The 22837-nt window shown below is 42.4% G+C and overlaps 2 protein-coding genes across 4 annotated transcripts; both read right to left on the reverse strand.

Moving 5' to 3' along the window:
- Positions 1-3585: 3585 nt before the first annotated feature.
- On the reverse strand, positions 3586-6983 carry LOC311114728 (peroxisomal membrane protein 11B-like). Of its 3 annotated transcripts, none has more exons than XM_084157229.1 (4): positions 6670-6983; positions 5709-5824; positions 5374-5575; positions 3586-5013 (listed from the first exon to the last, which is right to left on the reverse strand). In XM_084157229.1, the coding sequence occupies exons 1-4, from the start codon at positions 6723-6725 to the stop codon at positions 4584-4586; spliced, it is 804 nt and encodes a 267-aa protein (XP_084013355.1). In that variant the 5' UTR covers positions 6726-6983; the 3' UTR covers positions 3586-4583. The 3 variants fall into 3 exon arrangements, with proteins under 3 accessions (XP_084013355.1, XP_084013357.1, XP_084013356.1); XM_084157231.1 differs by having other exon boundaries at positions 5709-6239; positions 6670-6963; XM_084157230.1 differs by having other exon boundaries at positions 5975-6963.
- Positions 6984-7296: 313 nt separating this feature from the next.
- On the reverse strand, positions 7297-19579 carry LOC311109352 (GTP-binding protein Rit1-like). Its single transcript, XM_084152204.1, has 6 exons — positions 19436-19579; positions 17385-17471; positions 16381-16437; positions 14276-14349; positions 10872-11063; positions 7297-8925 (listed from the first exon to the last, which is right to left on the reverse strand). The coding sequence occupies exons 2-6, from the start codon at positions 17464-17466 to the stop codon at positions 8695-8697; spliced, it is 636 nt and encodes a 211-aa protein (XP_084008330.1). The 5' UTR covers positions 17467-17471; positions 19436-19579; the 3' UTR covers positions 7297-8694.
- Between the last annotated feature and the right edge of the window lie 3258 nt (positions 19580-22837).

Genomic DNA, 22837 nt, shown 5'->3' on the forward strand with positions numbered 1-22837 from the left:
ACTGAGGGACCTTACAGATAATTGCACGTCTGGGGTACAGAGATGAAGTAGTCATTAAAAAATCATGTTAAACACTATTATTGCAGTCCATGCAACTTATGTGACTTGTTAAGCACATTTTCACTCCTGAACTTATTTAGGCTTGCTATAACAAAGGGTTTGAAAACTTATTGACAAGACATTTCAGCTTTTCATTTTTTATATTATTGTAAAAATTCCTAAAAACAATTCCACGTTCACATTATGGGGTATTGTGTGTAGTCCAGTGACACAAAATCTCAATGTAATGAATTTTAAATTCAGGCTGTAACACAACAGAATGTGGAAAAAGTCAAGGGGTGTGAATACTTTCTGAAGGCACTGTATTTCACTGTGGTGCTGAGGGACCAGTCACAACATGTTCCGTTCAAGGCTACAGGGATCAAATGTTCAGACTACTGTATCAGATCAGGGCCTCTCAATTACACACAAAGAATGGCCTTCCCACACACCTCTGCCATTAGGGGCAGGGTAATACATTTAAAATGGCGTCCTTTTTTCCATCTCTTTTACTTAATCTGCAGACTGCACTGATGTGAAAATTATCTGGACAGGTTTAATAACTGGACAGGTGATCTTCGAATCCTTGGTTAACATCCACCATGTTGTTCTTGTTTCATTTTCTAATCCAAGATCAGTCAAATGAAGGATGGGCTCACTACTGGTGTCCCTCAGGACTCTGTACAAAGTCCTCACTGATTATAAATGGCTCTGGATAATCGCGGCTGTTAAATTTCTAAAGTCTGAAATGTAATGATGCTTGAGTCATAGCAGTCAACAGCATTGGAATAACCCTTAACACTTATACAATACAGATACAGCCGACAGAGTTTAAATTAAAAGGCCTTTATTTTGTGAAAACTTGTTCTCCACACAGCAGTGTTTAACATGAATTGTGAAGGACTACCTCATCTCTGTACCCCACACATACAATTATCTGTAAGGTCCCTCAGTCGAACAGTGAATTTCAAACGGATTCAAACACAAAGACCAGGGAGGTTTTTCAATGCCTCGCAAAGAAGGGCACCTATTGGTAGATGGGTAAAAAAAAAAGTTACTAATTACACTTTGGATGGTATATCAATACACCCAGTCACTACAAAGATACAGGAGTCCTTCCTAACTCAGTTCCTGGAGAGGAAGGAAACCTGGTTCAGTCTGCTTTCCACCAGACGCTGGGAGATGAATTCACCTTTCAGCAGGACAATAACCTACAACACAAGGCCAAATCTACACTGGAGTTGCTTACCAAGAAGACAGTGAATGTTCCTGAGTGGCCGAATTACAGTTTTGACTTAAATCTACTTGAAAATCTATGGCAAGACCTGAAAATGGTTGTCTAGAAATGATCAACAACCAATTTGACAGAGCTTGAAGAATTTTGAAAAAAATAATGAACAGATGTTGCACAATCTAGTCACTTGGGGTCTTGGGGTCACTTAGAAATGTCTTTGTTTTTGAAAGAAAAGCAAGAAGAACTGTTTGAAAGTTAGACTGGCTTTATCCCACTGCTGTGTCATTGACAGCTGAATACACTTAAATATCTAATATAGTTCCATTCACATCTGGTTTAATAGCTATAAATGGATTGGCCTTAATATACAGTTGAAGTCGGAAGTTCACATACACTCAGGTTGGAGAATTAAAACTAGTTTTTCAACCACTACACAAATTTCTTGTTAACAAACTATAGTTTTGGCAAGTCGGTTAGGACATCTACTTTGTGCATGACACAAGTAATTTTTCCAACAATTGTTTACAGACAGATTATTTCACTTATAATTCACTGTATCACAATTCCAGTGGGTCAGAAGTTTAAATAGACTTAAGTTGACTGTGCCTTTAAACAGCTTTCCAGAAAATGATGTCATGGCTTTAGAAGCTTCTGATAGGCTAATTGACATCATTTGAGTCAATTGGAGGTGTACCTGTGGATGTATTTCAAGGCCTACCTTCAAACTCAGTGCCTCTTTGCTTGACATCATGGGAAAATCAAAAGAAATCAGCCAAGTCCTCAGAAAGTATATTGTAGACCTCCACAAGTCTGGTTCATCCATGGGAGCAATTTCCAAACGCCTGAAGGTACCACGTTCATCTGTACAAACAATAGTACGCAAGTATAAACACCATGGACCACGCAGCCGTCATACCGTTCAGGAAGGAGATGCGTTCTGTCTCCTAGAGGTATACGTACTTTGGTGCGAAAAGTGCAAATCAATCCCAGAACAACAGCAAAGGACCTTGTGAAGATGCTGGAGGAAACAGGTACAAAAGTATCTATATCCACAGTAAAACGAGTCCGATATCGACATAACCTGAAAGGCCGCTCAGCAAGGAAGAAGCAACTGCTCCAAAACCGCCATAAAAAAGCCAGACTACGGTTTGCAACTGCACATGGGGACAAAGATCGTACTTTTTGGAGAAATGTCCTCTAGTCTGATGAAACAAAAATAGAACTGTTTGGCCATAATGACCATCGTTATGTTTGGAGGAAAAAGGAGGAAGCTTGCAAGCCGAAGAACACCATCCCAACCGTGAAGCACGGGGGTGGCAGCATCATGCTGTGGGGGTGCTTTGCTGCAGGAGGGACTGGTGCACTTCACAAAATAGATGGCATCATGAGGAAGAAAAATGATGTGGATATATTGAAGCAACATCTCAAGACATCAGTCAGGAAGTTAAAGCTTGGTCGCAAATGGATCTTCCAAATGGACAATGACCCCAAGCATACTTCCAAAGTTGTGGCAAAATGGCTTAAGGACAACAAAGTCAAGGTATTGGAGTGGCCATCAAAAAGCCCTGACCTCAATTCTATAGAAAATTTGTGGGCAGAACTGAAAAAGCGTGTGCGAGCAAGGAGGCCTACAAACCTGACTCAGTTACACCAGCTCTGTCAGGAGGAATGGGCCAAAATGTACCCAACTTATTGTGGGAAGCTTGTGGGAGGCTACCCAAAACGTTTGACCCAAGTTAAACAATTTAAAGGCAATGCTACTAAATACTAATTGAGTTCTGACCCACTGGGAATGTGATGAAATAAATAAAAGCTGAAATAAATCACTCTCTCTACTATTATTCTGACATTTCACATTCTTAAAATAAAGTGGTGATCCTAACTGACCTAAGACAGGGAAATTTTACTAGGATTAAATGTCAGGAATTGTGAAAAACTGAGTTTAAATGTATTTGGCTAAGGTGTATGTAAAGTTATACAAATTGATTTATAAGTAGACAAACAAATTGACTTACAAGTAGACTAAATCATTTGTTGTTGGGTGAATTCAACTAATTACATAGTTAAACAGACAGAATCATTAGATGCCCGTGTTGACCGAATCATTTGCTTAAATTTTTCTGGCTCTGTAAACTCACTAATTAATTTCACACATGCATAAATGTTAGTAATATATGTGGACATACAGTATTACCACTATCAGCACAAAAATACGGCTGACTGGTAGCCCATAAATGTCCCCTTTTACCGCTTATAAAAAGGATCCTTCACTTCAAAGTCATTATTATTAGATATTCACACACAGTATGATAAAATATTTCATTGCACCTTTTTATTGACATAAAGCTTTTTTTATGTTATAGCTTTAACTGAGTAAATGCTTCCACATATCTAGCTGTACAGTGTTCCACTGGGATAACATTGGCCTATCTCCAAAACCAATGCTGTACAGATCATCTTTTCCAATTATATAATTGTCAATGCTCAGGACAGAAGCAGTATATGGATGTGGCAGTGTCTCCTAACTAGAGATCAGGATCCATTTAAAATGCTGATTAAGGTCATAAATTAAGTGCAAGTTAAGAAAGAGGACAACTAATAGTATTTGTGGATGAGGTCTCTCCACTTTGATAGAGAAGTTTGGACTTGAGACATGCAAGACAGCTGCTCCTCACAATCATCTGAGAAGACATTATAAATCATACCCATACTTGGTTCACAGATGGGGGTTTGTCATGTGCTCCCCACAGCTTGTGTTCAGACACACACACACACACCTGAATGACAATTATTTGTGCTATGTATCACTTCACAAAGCCCGTCAGTTGTGATTTATGGTGCTTTAAGGTCTTTATACGTCTACTGTTTGGACTCAACCATTTTCCATGTGCCAGTTCAATCCACTTGCATAGGAAAGGTCCTGCTCAACTACCAAACCAAACGGCTTTTGGGGAACTTTGTGTTTGAACATTTCAGAGCACGAGCAGGATACAAAAGACAGATTTCCAATACACCGCTCAATTGAACATTTTCTCTCTTTGATTCGAAATGCCACCGTTTCAGTCCACCAACCTTTATCCGAGCATGATCTGCCCAAAAGGTTGGCATTCCCCAACAACAACAAAACGCGAAACTTTCCAAGCAAGCAGTGTACAGGACCCCTCCTCGTGTCATGCTGCATCCCTCGACCCAACAGCACTTCTTGACTTCTAGGGGACCAAAAACGTTTGGCCAAAATGCCTCCTTCAAGGCTTGAGCTTGAGGAATGTTCGACTTGAGCTAGAACGTTCAACCAAAAAGTCTGGCTTCTTCAAGGTTTGAGCTTGAGCCAGGGGTGGACGATGGTGAGGATGGAGAGGACCGAGGAGGCCAGGCCACAGGCCCCTACGAAGCCATGGCCGGTGGGGTAGATGCCCAGCCGGTCTAGCGGGATGAACACGTCGCACGCATTCTTCAGCAGGTCCAGCAGCAGCGGTGGGTTGTTGCGCAGCACCGTCACCAGCAGGTGGAACTGTCTGCGGAGGCGTACGGACAGAAGGGGTAATATGGCTCCGGGGAGTGAAGAGGGGTCAGAGAGGTCGCCGTTCTCAGGGGTGAGCGGAGTGGGTGGTGGAGAGAGAGGAGAAGAGGTCCAGGTAGCCTTTGACCCCCCATGGGAGGAGCAGGCCTCACACTCCATAAGCAGGCGGATCTCGTAGGCATCCCTGGTTAGGGTGAGGATGAGGGCAAAGAGGTAGTACCTGTAGAGAAAGAGAGAGAAATGTGTGAGAGATTAAGAGTGTGAGGCAGAGAGACAGAAATGTGTAAGAACGTGTGAGACAGAGAGAGATTCATGTAAAATATGAGAGAAAGTAAAGAGTGTGAGACCGGAAGAGTAGGAGACATTGAACAAAATAAAAAGTGGCAAAGAGGGGGAGTTAAGAGGTAGAATTAGATAACGAAAGAGATAGAAAATAGCTCTAGGGAGAGAGAATGTAGTTAACAACTGCCAATTGTAGTAAAGTTCATTACAGGATTTCCGATGACCTTGGCCAACTCAAATACACTGATTCCTAATGCGGTGTATTTTAGGGCTTAAGGTTCCAAATTATAACAGTCACCTGAAGGATCTCTGGCTCCACTTGTCCTGGTCCAGTTGGGGCAGGAGGCCCACCTTGCCGGCCCACAGCACGTTGTCACAGGCAAAGTACATGGCCTTGTTGAGGTGGGCCACGGTCAGGCAGAGACGTAGCACGCTGTCCGAGAGGTGCACCGCACGTTTTGCTGCCTCCACAGCCTCTGCAGAGTTCCCCAGACGCATCACTGGAGAAAGAGAGAGGAGAGAGTGATGTGAGACCCAGAGACACTGAATTGAGGCACAGAGAAATACCAATGGATGTACAGAGAGTAAGCCTGAGTCACAATCTTGAGACACAGAGATGTAACATTGACTTACACTTCCTTGTTAGGCTCATATGAGCTTCCAGTTGTTTCACTGTCTTCAGGAGCTCAACACCTGCCCCACCCTTCTGGAGTGTGTAACCTAGCAATGTACAGGTGTACTGTGCAGCCCTGTGTAAACACAGAAAATGAATAATATGTGTCCAAATCTGAATATAGCTATGTTACTACAGTTCAGTAAATGTTTGCATCTTGCGATTAATAACTTGGGCACAACTTCGTCCAGAGTGTGTTTTCATGTCAAGGGCAACTGGTACTTACTTTCATGTACTGTAGCTAACTATCAGTAGAATACCAAATGCAGTTGGGACTATGGCCACTTGATAGAGAAAGGCTGAAAATAGCAATTTTTATGGTTTAATTTATCCAGATTTGGGAAAGCCCGAGACAAAACACTGCACGAGCCTCATTATGCATGAGGCCCCCCCCTGAACCCCTTCAATTCGAACCGAAAATCAGCTGTCCCGCAGTACCCAATAAACGGGGAGGTAGGCAGTGACGGCCAGGAACAACCGCAGACAAAAACCTACCAAAGTCGAGAACTGAACGGCACAAAAGGTCACCTACATTGCTGGACTTTTTATAAAGTTATTTATTGTTATTTGTACTTTTTCGTCCTCTTATACATTCATATTTTGTATGCTCATGGTTTTCTGTTTGTATAAGTGTAATAAATGTAACTTGAAACCTGCAAGCTGATTCTTGTTATGTTTGTTACTTGTATAATAACAAACCGGGGCGTAGGTTTAACTACTTTTAATAAACAGATATTTAAGCTAGCAATCTCCTTGTGTAGCCATGCAAGTCATACTTCAATTCCCCCACCCTCGCATAGCCTGCTGGGTAACGTAGTCTTAATGTTAACACATAACACAATTCTGACTTGTTGACATGATGGTATATTACTATCTGTCTTGAGAAATCTCAACTCTCATACGACATTTTGGCTACTGCACCTGATAACTCGCTCCTTGGCTTGGCTCTGCGCACTAAATCGAATCCAAGAGTCCATGCTCGCGACAGGTACCACTTGCTTTCCTTTGCCACCGTGGATTGATTAGGCCTGTGTCCGTGTTAGCTAGCAATCTATCTACAACGTTATATACCGTCTCCTGGCAATAGCTGTCCAATGCTATCTGCACAGTTCAATACGTCACAATGTGCCCCAAACAGCTTTTTTTGTTTGTAGTTATTTAAAAAAACACTTGCGCTAGAGAGTTTGCTTCACAACACAAACAACTTCACAGCTCCTTTACCCATGGACGGAATCTGAGGAGGGACAACAAAGCGAAAGTCCAATCACACAGTAATCATTAGCTACATTACTGGTAGGAGGTTCGTGCACAGCACAGTACATGGATTGTATTGTAGATGGCATTAGTCGTTTCAGTGGAGCACGCTACTGAATAATAAGGGATAACATACATGAAAATTAACAATTGTAGTTATTCAAAAACAATAGTCAAGGCAACTCATTGCTGTGGATTATATTTACTGCGAAACCTCATACTGCCACAGGGGGGCGACTCACACACACAATAAGAGGCCAGACAACACACACACACACACACTTTAAGCCAACCAACATTTGGAAAAAATGGCAGTCCGTTTTATTTTAGAGTGTTATTATAAAATAAATTAAGGAAAACAATCATGATCAAGAGGAATAAAACAAACAAAAAACATATATACTCCATATATGTGGCACTACCAGATCCACGGAGTGCTGAAATAATAAGTGCACAACCGGTGCACTACAGGTCAGGGGCAAATGAAGGAGTGTGAATCACTCTGGAGAGGTATTGTACTTGGCATTGTCTCTATTTACTGAAACACTATATGAAGACAATAAAACCCTGTTGTAGGCAGAGCAAAATTAAAATGCCAGCTTCGCCCATCAAATTCCATTCTATAAAGAAGAAAATCCAGTGATTTATGTAATTTGGATGGAATCAACATATTGCCCATGCCAACTATTAGCCCGTTCAGGTCAAGTAGAGATCAGTGGACCATATAAGGCAATGCTGCACAGTAATGTCTTGTCAACATCAACACCACCTGGTGTATTAAATATCCTCTGCAACTCAGTTCACAACTGTCAAAGTATACCCACTCCCACTGAAACATGGCACCAACCCTGAGTATAGGCTGGTCAGCTTACAAACACTAAGCAATAACCGAGGAAGGCTTTTCAATCGAAATGGAGAGGAACCTAAATGCACAGTGAATGCTATCAGAATGTCTTGTTTTCATCATCTTCTATATTACAATCTATTAATTATTTTCATCCTTCTCTTTCCTATTCATTGGCTGGCAAGATACTCCACATCCATTGGGACCCTCATCTTCAAACTCACATCTCATACTCCTTATTTCCTAACCAACCGCCTTTAAATCACACTTCAAGTTCACGCCTCAATACCTATGCCACTTTACCTACTGTATGACCTTCTCAATATTCTGCTCCTTTTGGGCCATAGCCTAGTCTTTGCTCCCTTTCCTTTCCCTCCCCATAATCCCTCCCTCTCTTCAAGCCCCCATCCCTCCCTCTCTTCAAGCCCCCATCCCCTTCTCTCCCTCCCTGTGAGGTACAAAGTTTCACCTAAACGTCTCCTCACTGGCTCTCCATCAAATAAATGTTGTAACTTCAGGCAAACTCCACAGTGTCTCCGCATTTAAAATATACAACACTACAGTCAATTGGTTTCATTGGATACTAAAATGCTAACGTCTGCTGTCGTTAAAAGCCAGACCCAATTTTCACCACAATGAGCATACGGTACATCAGCACAGTTCCTGCCTTCTCTAATGCGTGCAGAAGACTAATATCTTCAGTAATGATTGTTAGTTTAATTGCTCATTGCGAACACTCATAATCTAACTCGGATAAGAGTCATTGGTCTCCTCGTGGGAATTGGAACTAGGAATTGGGGCTGTAAGGGTACCACTGGAGGACTGTAGTATCCCACAATGACCCTCTCTCAGTGCTCAGAGTGCTGTTTCTTGTGGAAGGTGGAGCGCATGCGGCTCCAGAATGACTGGCTCCTCCTGGTCTTCTTCTCGCTGCCGCGGACCGACTCGGCCTCGCGCTGGCGAATCTGGCGGACCAGGGCGGCGAACACCTCGTCTATGTAGTAGCGGAATGCCGCTGAGGTCTCGAAGAAGGGGCACTGGAACTCCCGGGCCAGTTCCTTCCCCTCCTCTACTGACACCTAGTGGAGTGGAGGGAAATACCATGTTGAAAGCCAATATACAGATAAAACTTACAGACAGGAGATAATTTGTATATACCAGTGGAGGCTGGTGGGAGGAGCTATAGGAGGATGGGCTCATTGTAATGTCTGGAATGGAATAAATGGAACGTTATTAAACATATGTAAACCACGTTTGACTCCGTTCCATTAATTCCATTCCAGCCATTACAATGAGCCCATGCTATTATAGCTCCTCCCACCATCCTCCTCTGGTATACAGTATACAGTATACGGTATCAAACAGAGTCATGATGTACAGTTCCTTCAGAAAGTATTCAGACCTGGTGACTTTTTCCACATTTTGTTGTATTACAGCCTGAATTTAAATTGGATTCAATTGAGATTTTTTTTGTCACTGGCCTACACACAATACACCATACTGTCAAAGTGGAACTATGTTTTTCAAATGTTTACAAATTAATAAAAAATGACAACCCCTTTTATGGCAAGCCTAAATAAGTTCAGGAGTAAAAATTCTAATAAAAAGTCACATAATAAGTTGCATGGACTCACTCCGTGTGCAATAATCGTATTTAACATGATTTTTGAATGACTACCTCATCTCTGTACCCCACACATACAATTGTCTGTAAGGTCCCTCAGCCGAGCAGTGAATTTCAAACACAGATTCAATCACAAAGACCAGGGAGAATGTCCAATACCTCGCAAAGAAGGGCACCTATTGGTAGATGAGTAAAAAAAAGCAGACGTTGAATATCCCTTTGAGCATGGTGAAGTTATTAATTACACTTTAGATGGTGTATCAATACACCCAGTCACTACAAAGACAGGCTTCCTTCCTAACTCAGTTGCCGGAGAGGAAGGAAACCTCTCTGGGATTTCACCATGAGGCCAATGGTGACTTTAAAACAGTTAAAGAGTTTAATGGCTGTGATAGGAGAAAACTGAAGATGGATCAACAACATTGTAGTTACTCCACAATACTAACCTAATTTACAGAGTGAAAAGAAGGAAGCCTGTACAGAATACAAATATTCAAAAAAACGCATCCTGTTTGCAACAAGGCACTAAAGTAATACTGCAAAAAAATATGGCAAAGCAATTCACTTTTTGTCCTGAATACAAATTGTTATGTTTGCGGCAAATCCAATACAACACATTACTGAGTATCACTCTCCATATTTTCAAGCATAGTGGTGGATGCATCATGTTATGGGTATGCTTGTAATCGTTAAGGACTGGGGAGTTTTTCAAGAAAAGAAATAAATGGAATGGAGCTATGCACAGACAAAATCCTGGAGTAAAACCTGGTTCAGGCTGCTTTCCACCAGACACTGGAGGATTAATTCACCTTTTAAAAGAATAACTGGCAAATGTTGCACAATCCAGGTGTGGAAAGCTCTTAGAGACTTACACAGAAAGACTCACAGTTGTAATTGCTGCCAAAGGTGCTTCTACAAAGTATTGACTCAGGAATGTGAATACTTATGTAAATGAGATACTGTATTTCTAAAAACATGTTTTCACTTTGTCATTATGCGGTATTGTGTGGAGATGGGTGAGAGAGAAAAATGTATTTAATCAATGTTTAATTCAGGCAGTAACACAGCAAAATGTGGAATAAATCAAAGGGTATGAATACTTTCTGAAGGCACTGTACATGTTACGGTAAATGTGTGAATCTATAGATTGCCCATCTCCTTGGTAAATCTACAGATTCCCTGTCTCCTTGGTAGATCTACAGATTCCCTGTCTCCTTAGTAAATCTGCAGATTTACCGGGTAATCTATAGATATACCATACCAGTCAGACAGGCAATCTGTAGAACTCCCAGTAAATGTGTAAAGACAGGCCTTTTGAACAGCGGTAGGATTTTAATGCTGTAGTGCCAAGACTACCAATGGGCGTCCCTTTCCTCCTTCCTTCTTTCCCTTAATTCTCACCTGTCGGAGATGAGTCAGGTCAGATTTGTTGCCCACCAGTACCACGGGAGTGTTGGCGGTGCGGCGCACACGGTCAATGAGCTGCTTGAACTGGCGCGCCTCCTGTAAGCTCCTCCTATCTGTGATGGAGTAGGAGATGATGAAGCCCTCGCCCGCCCGCATGTACTGGTCCCGCATGGCTGTGAACTCCGCCTGGAAAGGGGCATTTGTGTATGTATGCGTGTGAGGGAGAGCGCGAGAGAGAGCGAGAGAGAGGGGGGGTAGGCAAAAGTAGAGTGAGAGTGATTAAGGACTGATACAGAAAAGATAACAGCAAAAATATTTAGATAACATTATACAGTGAGCACCATAAATCATTGGACAGTGACCATTTTTTTGTTATTTTGGTTCTGTACTCTAGCACTTTGAGTTTGAAAGGATACAATGACAATGAGGGTGAAGTGCAGACTGTCAGCTTTAATTTGAGGGTATTTTCATACATATCGGATGAATCGTTTAGAAATGACAGCACATTTTGTACATGGTCCCCCCATTTTAACGTACTACAAGTTTTTGTTAAATTGGCTTCACAGATGTGTGTCATTAGGCAGGTGTATTCATTTTTGTTGTTAGTGAATGCAAGAGAGCTGTTGATGAATAGTATTGATTCTAGACTTTGCTATTGCCTTTGGAGGTTGTTGTTGGGGTGTGACAAGACAGCAGTGTCGATGCAAATGAAGCTGGCCGTCATAAGGCTCAGAAACGAAAATCAATCAATCAGGAACATTGCAAAAACCCTGGCCATGCCCAAGTCAACAGTTTGGTTAATCATTAACAAGAAAAAAACAACCGGTGAACTCAATTATGTCAAAAGACCCGGTAGACCGAGGAAGACCACTGTAGTGGATGACCGGAGAATACTCTCTATGGTGAAGAAAACCCCCCTGACAACAGCCCAACAGATCAAAAACACTCTCCTGGATGCAGGTGTAGATGTGTCAAAGTCTACCATACGTAGAAGACTATACCAGCAGGACTACAGAGGCTACACTACAAGATGCAAACCACTGATAAACCTGAAGAACAGAAAGGCGAGATTACAGTTTGCTAAAAAGCACCTAAAAGAGCCCCAATAGCTCTGGAAAAAAGTATTGTGGACAGATTAACATGTACCAGAGTGATGGCAAGAGGAAAGTGTGGAGAAAAAAAAGAAATGCCTATGATCCAAAGCATACCACCTCATCCGTGAAACATGGTGGAGGGGGTGTTATGGCTTGGGCCTGTATGGCTGCCAGTGGAACAGGCTCACTTGTCTTCATCGATGATGTGACTGCAGACAGAAGTAGAACAAAGAATTCTGAAGTCTACAGAAATATTTTATCTGCTCAGATAAAACCAAATGCCTCCAAACTCATTGGACGGCACTTCATCATGCAACAAGACAATGACCCTAAACATACTGCTAGAGCAACAAAGGGGTTTTTGATGGCCAAAAAGTGGAAAATCCTTGACTGGCCGAGTCAATCACCGGATCTGAATCCAATTGAACATGCATTTTACATAATGAAGAGGAGACTGAAGGCAATAAGTCCCCAAAACAAGCAGGAACTGAAGATGGCTGCAGTACAGGCCTGGCAGAGCATCACAAAGGAAGATACCCAGCGTCTGGTGATGTCGATGCATCGCAGACTTCAAGCAGTCATTGCATGCAAAGGATATGCGACCAAATATTAACAATGATTACTTTATTCTACATTATGTTAAACTGTCCAATGTTTTTTGATGCCCGAAAATGGGGGGGACCATGTACAAAAGCTTATATAATTTCTAAACGGTTCATCCGATATGTATGAAAATACCCTCAAATTAAAGCTGACAGTCTGCACTTCACCCTCACTGTCATTGTATCCTTTCAAACTCAAAGTGCTATAGTACAGAACCAAAATAACAAAACATTGGTCACTGTCCAATTAATTATGGTGCTCACTGTATATCCAGGTGCCACACACCCACATGGGGACCTAAAATTAATTTTCATTCAAAATCCTATTTTCCTAACCACTAACCCTACTTGTAACCCTAAACCTAACCCCTAAGCTGAAAATAGCCTTTATCCTCATGGGGATGTGGGAAATGTCCCCACGAGGGAAAATGTCCCTTGATTTTGGGGGATTTTAGGTCCCCACAGGGATAGAACAAACAACCCCCCCCCCCCCCCCCCACACACACACACACACACTGAGAGCATCAAGAGAATCAATCACCAATACATTGGTCTGTCTGTCTGTCCTACAAGCTACTAGAGGAAGAACATGGAGACCCACTGAAAAAAATATTCAAATTTGGATGACTCAGAAGTTAAGGGTCACTTGAGACAGTGGACTGTCTAGGTCACTCAGAGCAATGCTCTGTGTGTGGACACTTCCCTGACTTTGGTACGGTACAAACAAACCCAGTCACATATTATAGAACATGTACATGACCATATATAGAAAATGACTCATATCATAAGTGAACCATACATGTGTCTATGGATGAGTCAGACAGACAGGGAAAGACGCTGTGTGGGGAGCGGGTGAGAGACAGAAATGATGTACACTACCGTTCAAAAGTTTGGGGTCACTTAGAAATGTCCTTGTTTTCGAAAGAAAAGCAATTTTTTTGTCCATTAAAATAACATTAAATTGATCAGAAATACGGTGTAGACATTGTTAATGTTGTAAAATGCTATTGTAGCTGGAAACGGCTGATTTTTTATGGAATATCTACATAGGCGTACAGAGGCCCATTATCAGCAACCATCAGTCCTGTGTTCCAATGGCACGTTGTGTTTGCCAATCCAAGTTTATCATTATTGATGTTATTTTAATGGACATAAAAATTGCTTTTCTTTCGAAAACAAGGACATTTCTAAGTGACCCCAAACTTTTGAACGGTAGTGTACGTTTGTGGAAACATAAAGTGAGTAGATGGAGTGAGCGATGCTTAAAAGGAAGTTGAGAAGAATAAGGATGCAGATGTTATGACGATGAAGGGGAGAGATGACAGAGTGAAATATGTTCCTCTGGGTTTGCTTTGGCAATGTAAGATAATTACTTATCAATGATAAGTTATCATGCTAATAAGACTGATTGAATGGAATTGAGAGACAGGAACAGACAGTCGGAAAGGATTGACTTAAAGGAAAGTGAGCATTGGGATAGAGGGAGAGGCTTTGAACTGATGTGAAAGAACTAGACAGATGAAAGCAAATTCCCAGTCCTTCTCAGGTGTTCTCTCATATTGCTTTCACCTATCCTATGTTTACAGATCATTAGATGAAGGAGAGGAGGCAAATAAGCCATATTAGACTATTGAGAATGAGATGCAGCCAAAAGAGATGAAGATGTGACATTTCGATGGAAGCCCTTTGTGAGGAAGTGTACCTGTCCTGCTGTGTCCAGGATGTCCAGGTTGGCTGGTTCATCGTCAATGCGTATCTGTGTCTTGTATGCATCCTCTGGGAGAGACATTGAGTGGTATTTTAATGGCTATACAGGATGATTGTGTAGTTACATGTCATAGGCAGTGGTTCATCGACTCTGGTCGATGCTATGCAGCACGCGTGTGTGCTTTACCAAGTCACGACAGGTGTTCTGTTGTTTTGGATTTGCGGTTCCTTGTACGAGTTCTGAGATAAGTATTGTTCTTGGAACTGTAGTGGCAGTGTGTCAGTGTGCATAGCCAAGTTGCAGCAGGTTCTGGTTCCCTATTTGGGGCTCTGACAGTTCATGCTTCTCAGGTAAGTATCAGAGAAAAAGGTGGCTTCTGGAAGCCCATTTTGAAGCCGGTGGAACCTGTGTGTGCTTGGGCTGCCGTGGGCCTCCTAGTTTGGTACCCTCTGAGCCGGCTTGGGGCGTGATTGTTCCCATAGTACGTTATGCAGAGTGACCGACTGAAAGGGAACATACAGTTATGAATATAATTATTGTTCCCTGAAGGAGGGAACGAGGTATAACATATTTTGGCCCCACGCCGTCAGGGGATTTGGGCTCACTGAAAAGCGGTACTGAATTGAAGAAATGGATGCGAGCCCCAATATTATAGCCAGGAAGACGTTCCCTCCTTCAGTACGTTTTGTTGATGGTGGTGGAAAACGCTGTCTCAGGCACTGCTCCAGAATCTCCCATACGTGTTCAATTGGGTTGAGATCTGGTGACTGAGATGGCCATGGCATATGGTTTACATCGTTTTATTGCTCATCAAACCATTCAGTGACCACTTGTGCCCTGTGGATGGGGGCATTGTCATCCTATGGGGGCATTGCCATGGTAGCCAAAATAATGGTCTGCCCAGCATTTTTATACACGACCCTAAGCATGATGGGATGCTAATTGCTTAATTAACACAGGAACCACACCTGTGCGGAAGCACCTGCTTTCAATATACTTTGTATCCCTCATTTACTAAAGTGTTCCCATTATTTTGGCAGTTACCTGTATACACATCTATCTATACACTCACCGGCCAGTTTATTAGGTACACCCATCTAGTACCAGGTCGGACCCCCCTTTGCCTCCAGAACAGCCCGAATTCTTCGGGGCATGGATTTTACAAGTCTGAAAAATTCCACAGGGATGTTGGTCTATGCTGACGCGATGGCATCACGCAGTTACTGCAGATTGGACGGCGGTACACCACCGCCACCAGCCTGTACCGTTGACACCAGGCAGGATGGGTCCATGGATTCATGCAGCTTACGCCAAATCCTGACTATGCCGTCAGGAACTGGGACGCAACAGGAACTGGGATTTGTCGGACCAGGTGATGTTTTTCCACTCCTCAATTGTTCAGTGTTGGTGACAATTGGAGCCGCCTATTCTTATTTTTAGCTGATAGGAGTGGAACCCGGTGTGGTCGTCTGCTACAACAGCCCAGCCCATCCGTGACAAGGATCAACGAGTTGTGCGCTCCAAGATGCCGTTCTGCACACTACTGTTGTACTGGGCCGTTATTTGTCTGTTTGTGGCCCGCCTGTTAGCTTGCACGATTCTTGACATTCTCCTTCAGCCTCTCTCATCAACGAGCTGTTTTCGCCCACAGGACTGCCGCTAACTGGATATTTTTTGTTTGTCGCACCATTCTCGGCAAACACTAGACACTGTCGTGTGTGAAAAGCCCAGGAGGGCGGCAGTTTCTGAGACACTGGATCCGGAGTGCCTGGCCCCGACGATCATACCACGCCCAAAGTTGCTTAGGTCACTAGTTTTGCCCATTCTAACATTCAATCGAACAGTAACTGAATGCCTTGATGCCTGTCTGCCTGCTTTATATAGCAAGCCACTGCCTGGTGACTCACTGTCTGTAGGAGTGATCCATTTTCGTGAATGGGGTGGTGTACCTAATAAACTGTATATATAAAATTAATGATTGATTCCAAATACAACATGATCACTCATTTGATGTAGCCGTTTTTGGTGTGGTTAAAGGAGGCCAAATTTGACCAAATATGAGTCGCTGTATTTTGATCAGACACCAAGCACTCTCTCACCTATGGTGGGGTCATGGTCTTCAGGGAACCTGTGGCTGATAAACTGCATTATAATAGCTGAGGAGAAAGAGAGAGAGTTTTAAGTTTTCACAAGCTTTTTTGGGGCAATTACGTTGTCAAAAAGCTGCATAGGCACTGCATCAATAAACCAAAGAGGGGAAATCAGAAACAAACCACAGTAGATCAGAAGACAGACCGGAAGAAAGAGAGAGAGAGAGAGAGAAAGAGAGGGAGAGATAGAGGGATTATGAAGTCAATGTGGGAGACTTTATTACATAACCCAGGTTGTATCACACACACATACTTCTCCTCCCTCTCTCCATCGCTCTTTTGTCTCATTGTTTTTCTCCCTCTAGGCGGGTAGTGGTTCACACACAGATAAACACACCCTGCAGCTCACAGACACACACACACACAGTATCTCCGCCTCTGCAGCATCAGTGTACGCCCACTCTAGTTTCCACGGCGACAGCAGGCACAGATGAAATGAGAATGCTCCTGGTTTTTACGACCCATCTCTCCCTCTATCCCTCCATATCCTCCCTCTCTCCAATGTTTCTACTACTTTTCTGTGTACCTATACCAGGTGAACTCTTCCAGTCTCCATGGCAACAGTAGCCAAGAGGGGTAGGCGGTTGCTAGGCACTGACGTGTCTTCCTGACGACAGGCACCCAAACGGCACCACAGACTGCCGTAGAAGGCGGCCAACGCCCATGCTTACGAGAACTCTGACTGTACTTGGAGGGTGTGTGTGTGTGCCACTACCTCTCTAACACAAACACAAACACACACACACACACACACACACACACACCCCAGTCACAGAAAATAACAGAGGGCATTAGGAGAAGTAATGAGGTAAATCAAGACAGAGTTGAAGAAGAATAGTCGAAGTCAGACATAATACGTACTGAGAGAGGAGTAAGACAGAAGCAAAGACATGCACTAAGTAAGAGTGAGGAGAAGTGCAATTAAGTGTAATTATGAGTATGTGTGTACTCACCGCTCTTCCCCACTCCCCCCTCTCCCAGCATCACCAGTTTGTACTCGCGGGAGACGCCCCCAGAGCCTCGCAATGACTCCATTTACTCTATGAGGAGAGAGATAAGAGGCTGTGAGTAATCCACATATCCCATTTAAAAACACACACACACACACACACACAGGCACATATACAGACACATCAACACACACATAAATATACATATACATATACATATCCATTCTTGGTCCCAGTTTATTAAGTCCAGGCCCAATGAATAGAACTGTGAAAGAGAGTGTACAGAGTTTAAAGTGACTAACACACAAACAGACAAACATGATACCACACATGCCAATGTGCAATCTTGCTGTCAAGTGCTAAAGCTAATGACAAGAAATGAGAGCGAGGAGATGGAAAGAGAGAGCGAGATATACAACACACACACATTGACAAACTTTAACATCAATATCCATTCCACTGTTGAAAGTCGAGTTAGTCAACCACTGTACCATACAGTAGATCTATTGAATAGCGATGTGACAGAGGTGAAAGAGAGCATTTTCAGGGACAGAAGGAGAGCTATACAGCCAACAGTCTAGTCTACTTTGCCACCCTTGAAATAAAAACTATTCAACTCATCTGAATAGGCCACTATTGTCATCCCCTCAGACCCATTTGGAGTGTGTGTAGATTGACTTATGAGAGTCAGATGGCTCTTCAGTTTATTAAATTGGTGTATGCAGCAGCTACTAGCACTCATGCGGAAAGAGGAACCAACTCCTATTGACTTGAAGGGCAATCATGTGATTTCTCAGTGCAAGGCAAATGTGTAACATTGACCACCACAACCCCAGGCAATGTCATCACAACTGTTATTGCTATTTGCCACAGCGATATCGCCTTTCCTTTCTCTAACCCAAAATAGCATGATTTAAATAAAAAATTTACAACACCAGACTATATTCAACTTTAATTTCATTGTCAGAATAAATGATAATTAATGGTATATTTATCCTTGATAAATAGGCCTACATAAGCACACATTTACTTATCATTAGGGACTAGGCTACTAATTGTAGGCATTATGAAGGGATCACATACTCTCACTGATGGAATGCAGAGACAAGACATTTGACAAAGCCGCTTCATTGTTGTCAGGACAGAGGCAGATAGAACAGACATAACTTGGGAGGTTAAAAATAGACGTTCATATCCGCTTGAGAGTAGCTACGTTGTTTTACTCGGTTTTATGTCAAATATGAGGTCTGAACTTCAATAACGCCTGACTGAGCCCATGTTCGTGCACCATTGCCTAAAATTGCTTCAAAACAGATCTCTGGTAGATCCAAAAACACAAAGGAGTGGATGGTATTGTAGTATATTGCCGAGTTGTTGTTCCCTCCCTCGCCCTGACAACATCACTACACAGGCTCCGTGATTAAAGGGAGTCTCCAGGCTTCAGAATGCTCAGGCCTCGAAGTTTTATTGAAATGCAGATTAAATATATCGACTCTGTGGTAGCCTTATTCAACGTCCAAAGTTAGGGAATCTCATTATTATTTTTAGAGGCTAACTAAACCAAGCGCAACAAAAGTACAATTGTATTGCACTATTGTCGCGTTGTTATAGCCTAATGTTACAAACAGTGAGTCGGCTACAACGTTTCAGCGGACGAAAATATAAAAATATTTTCTAAATCATAGAATCTCTGACAAAATCGCAGTGAAACATCCGTTGCAAACATTCACTGACATTGAACAACCATTTGATATACTTTATTGGCTAGGTGACATAGGATTAGGAAAAACAAAGTAGTCTAACTTTTCTAAACTTCAAATGTAAGATTGTTCTTCAATCAAGTGTAGCTTACGAGTCGATCATTGATTAACGTAAAACAAGCTGCATGAATTTGTTAGCCTAACTGTTTGCAGATCAGTGTTCAATCGGACATTGCATACATTGTTTCATGTAATTACAAAGGAACGAGTTCAGGGAGAAAGATGTATATTGCTGACTACGACGAAAGCAAATGATTGAACATTTGCAAACATAAATAGAAATGGACGACTCACCTGTGTCACAGAACTTCTTTCCTCATAATTTCCGAAATTACTTTTATAGTAATTTAGTGCTTGATGTTTGATAATTCATGCCACAAAATCCTCACTAACTGTAAACAACGCGAGCGGTCTGTAAACGCTACGTCACAGGGTCCGACCTCCCGTCGGCTCAGTGGCTGTGACTTTTCAGTAGAGTTGGAAGTGACCTTGAAAAGTGACTTTGAAGTTCAATTAGGCACTGTTACAAATTGGTAACATATACAAAAGGCTGTGAAGTATTTGTAGTTAATAATATCAGTAATGTTAGTTCATCATATCAGAGCTGTGCACCCACCGGGGAAGTGGAGCTGTAAGTAAGGCTGTAACGTAACAAAATGTGGAAAAAGTCAAGGGGTCTGAATACTTTCCGAATGCACTGTACGGTGCTGTTCCATGCCTGTGCATCTTCAGCGTTATTAAACCACCTCAACTGGAATCCCACCTGTCTGTCATCTGTGCCCTTACCAGCACACGGGAGCAAGTAAAACCTAACCTAAAGAATATACAGTCCATCAAGTCCTCACTTACATAACCAATTAATAGGCCTACTAAGACGCAATGTATTATATTTTAAGTTTATCGTAATATAATAAAATATAATAAATATACTACTTTATTGTTGTTGAGAGGCACATTGTCAGTCATGGTTCAGCATCCCTGGATGGGGGCAATTTGGAGTTAACTGTCTTGCTCTAGGGTACAACGGTAGTGGTTAGGACCTGGGATCAGATACCAGCAGCCCTCCAGGTGCCAGTTCAGTTCCCATGTTTGTAATGTCCCGGCCTGGGTCTTGAACCAGAAACTTTCTCTCTAACGTCTAGGCTACCTGCCATGCATAGGTGGTGTTGTATACTAGGCATGTACAGGTAACTGCCAAAATAATGGAAACACTTGAGTAAATGAGGGATACAAAGTATATTGAAAGTAGGTGCTTCCTGGTTTCCTGAGTTAATAGAGTTCCAGAATCTATGCCAAGTTGCATTGAAGCAGTTCTGGGTCGTGGTGGCCCAACGGCCTATTAAAATACTTTATGTTGGCAGTTACCTGTATGTCCCTATTTGCTGTGTGCTCCCTGTGCATGGTTTGATCTTAATTAGCTAGACCAGACAATTATAGGCTACTGGATATTCTCATGCTGTAACTGCACAGAAGACCAAATCTTGTCATGTGAGTTTGTGTTTGTGAGAAAAAAGAGGGATACATTCATATTTTGGTCATTTAGCAGCCGCTCTTATCCAGAGAGAAATCAGTGAGCTAGTCGTGTGTCTGCCCAGGTGTGACTTAGCAAAAGGACAAGCAAAAAGACTCAAAAATAGTGTATCAGTTTTTTTTTATTTGCACGTTCATTGTGTTAACAAATTCAACAAGTCAGAATTAGTGTAATATATCTAGCATAGACTTAATAGCATTATGCAGAGTACTTGTCTTATTTGCATTTCCCCCACACAAAACATACAGTTCTGACCTTCAATTATGACTGAGGCAGTGAATCAATGATAGCCAATGGGATACTCACAACCAATCGATTTCTTTGTGACATCTGCTGATGTAAAAAGGGCTTTATAAATACATTTGATTGATTGATTGTTCTCTTTTTATTCACACCAGATTTGTCTGTACAACACACAACAGAGTTGGATGGGTTGTCATGAGAGGAAAAGGAGTGTGGACTAGAGAGTGGAATTCAGTTAGGGCGAAGGGATAGGAAAAGGCACCCCAACAATTGAACACATTTACAGCGAGGGGAGAGCCCTTTCCCATTTTTGGGGGAACAATCACATACAATAAGGACAGGCGGCAGTGCATCTGCCTGATAGTGCTTGGGAACAAACCGTAATTTACACAAGATTATACTGTATTTCAATTTTGATATCTATAAAAATAGGCTTTATTTATGCTATGGGTTTAGGGGAGGCCAGCAGAACAGAGGGTAACAAAGACAGAGCATTTAATTATTCAGTGACATGGGACATCGTTGCCTATCTTTGCAGAGTGCTTTCTGTGCTATTTACAAAGGGAAATGCTCATAGGAAGAAGAAACTGTTGAATATCGATCACAGGCACCTGTAATATACACAACCCCAGTGTCTCAAAGTAAAGTCAGAAAGAAACAGTGAGAACATAGAAATAGGAAACTAGAAAATCTGTCAAAGATACAGAAATGGGAGAATGTACATGGTTTGTTTTCTAAAATTTGTTAGTTAGCAATTATGATAAATTTTGATTTGATCTTGACTTAACCTTCCTGTCATGAACAGAACTCACAATGTTGTTAGCCAAAGACATCTCACCTCTCTCAGTAATTATCCGTCATGCACAGACACGTGAGACAAAAAAACACTGGTGTCCTGGTGCCACCTTCCGGAGACATTTGAAACCCCACCTCTTTAAGGAATACCTGGGATAGGATAAAGTATTCCTTCTAACCCCCCCCCCCCCCCAAATTGTAAAGTGGTTATCCCACTGGCTATAGGGTGAACGCACCAATTTGTGAGTCGCTCTGGCTAAGAGCGTCTGCTAAATGACGTTAATGTGCCCTTGAGCAAGGCACTTAACCCTAATTGCTCCTGTAAGTCGCTCTGGTTAAGAGCGTCTGCTAAATGACTAAAATGTAAATGTAATGTAAAAATGTCCTTATCAACAGACACATTGACAGCCATCCTTTTCCACAGAACAATGCTAAGAGACTGTCATCATTCTTTTTTCACCCTTCAAAAATGCTCCACTTTCAAAATATTTAACGCAACCCCTATTAGCGCGGCTACAGTTAGGAGCCTGAACACTACACATTTTTCTCCTTTCTAGCTGTATTGTTTAACTCTCCAGCAATGACAGAGCAATGAATAAACATGACATCATACTATTCCTCAGCAACCATGTTAGAACCTCCTGAGCAAAGTTGGCCAAACGGTGGACTACAACCCATTGGCCTTTCAGTGGTGAGACTCTGACGTGCTTATGCCTGTGCTCACACTACAAATTGGGGTATTGCAGCCTACCTTCAGGACCCCATATGGTAAATACAAACACACACACACACACACACACACACACACACACACACACACACACACACACACACACACACACACACACACACACACACACACACACACACACACACACACACACACACACACACACACACACACACACACACACACACACACACACACACACACACACACACACACACACACACACACACACACACACACACACACACACACATCCAGGCTACTGCCCAGCACATCTGTGGCCAAGCCAATACTAGGTGGTGTTACGGTGTTAAGGCTAGTGCAATTTTACCTCACTCCAAGGGCTCTCATATCCATATAATTAAATCATGCCCCAGACTGGAAGCCTCCTACAGAG

This window comes from Coregonus lavaretus (assembly GCF_964263955.1).
Source record: "Coregonus lavaretus genome assembly, chromosome: 3".
Classification (NCBI taxonomy): Eukaryota; Metazoa; Chordata; class Actinopteri; order Salmoniformes; family Salmonidae; genus Coregonus; species Coregonus lavaretus.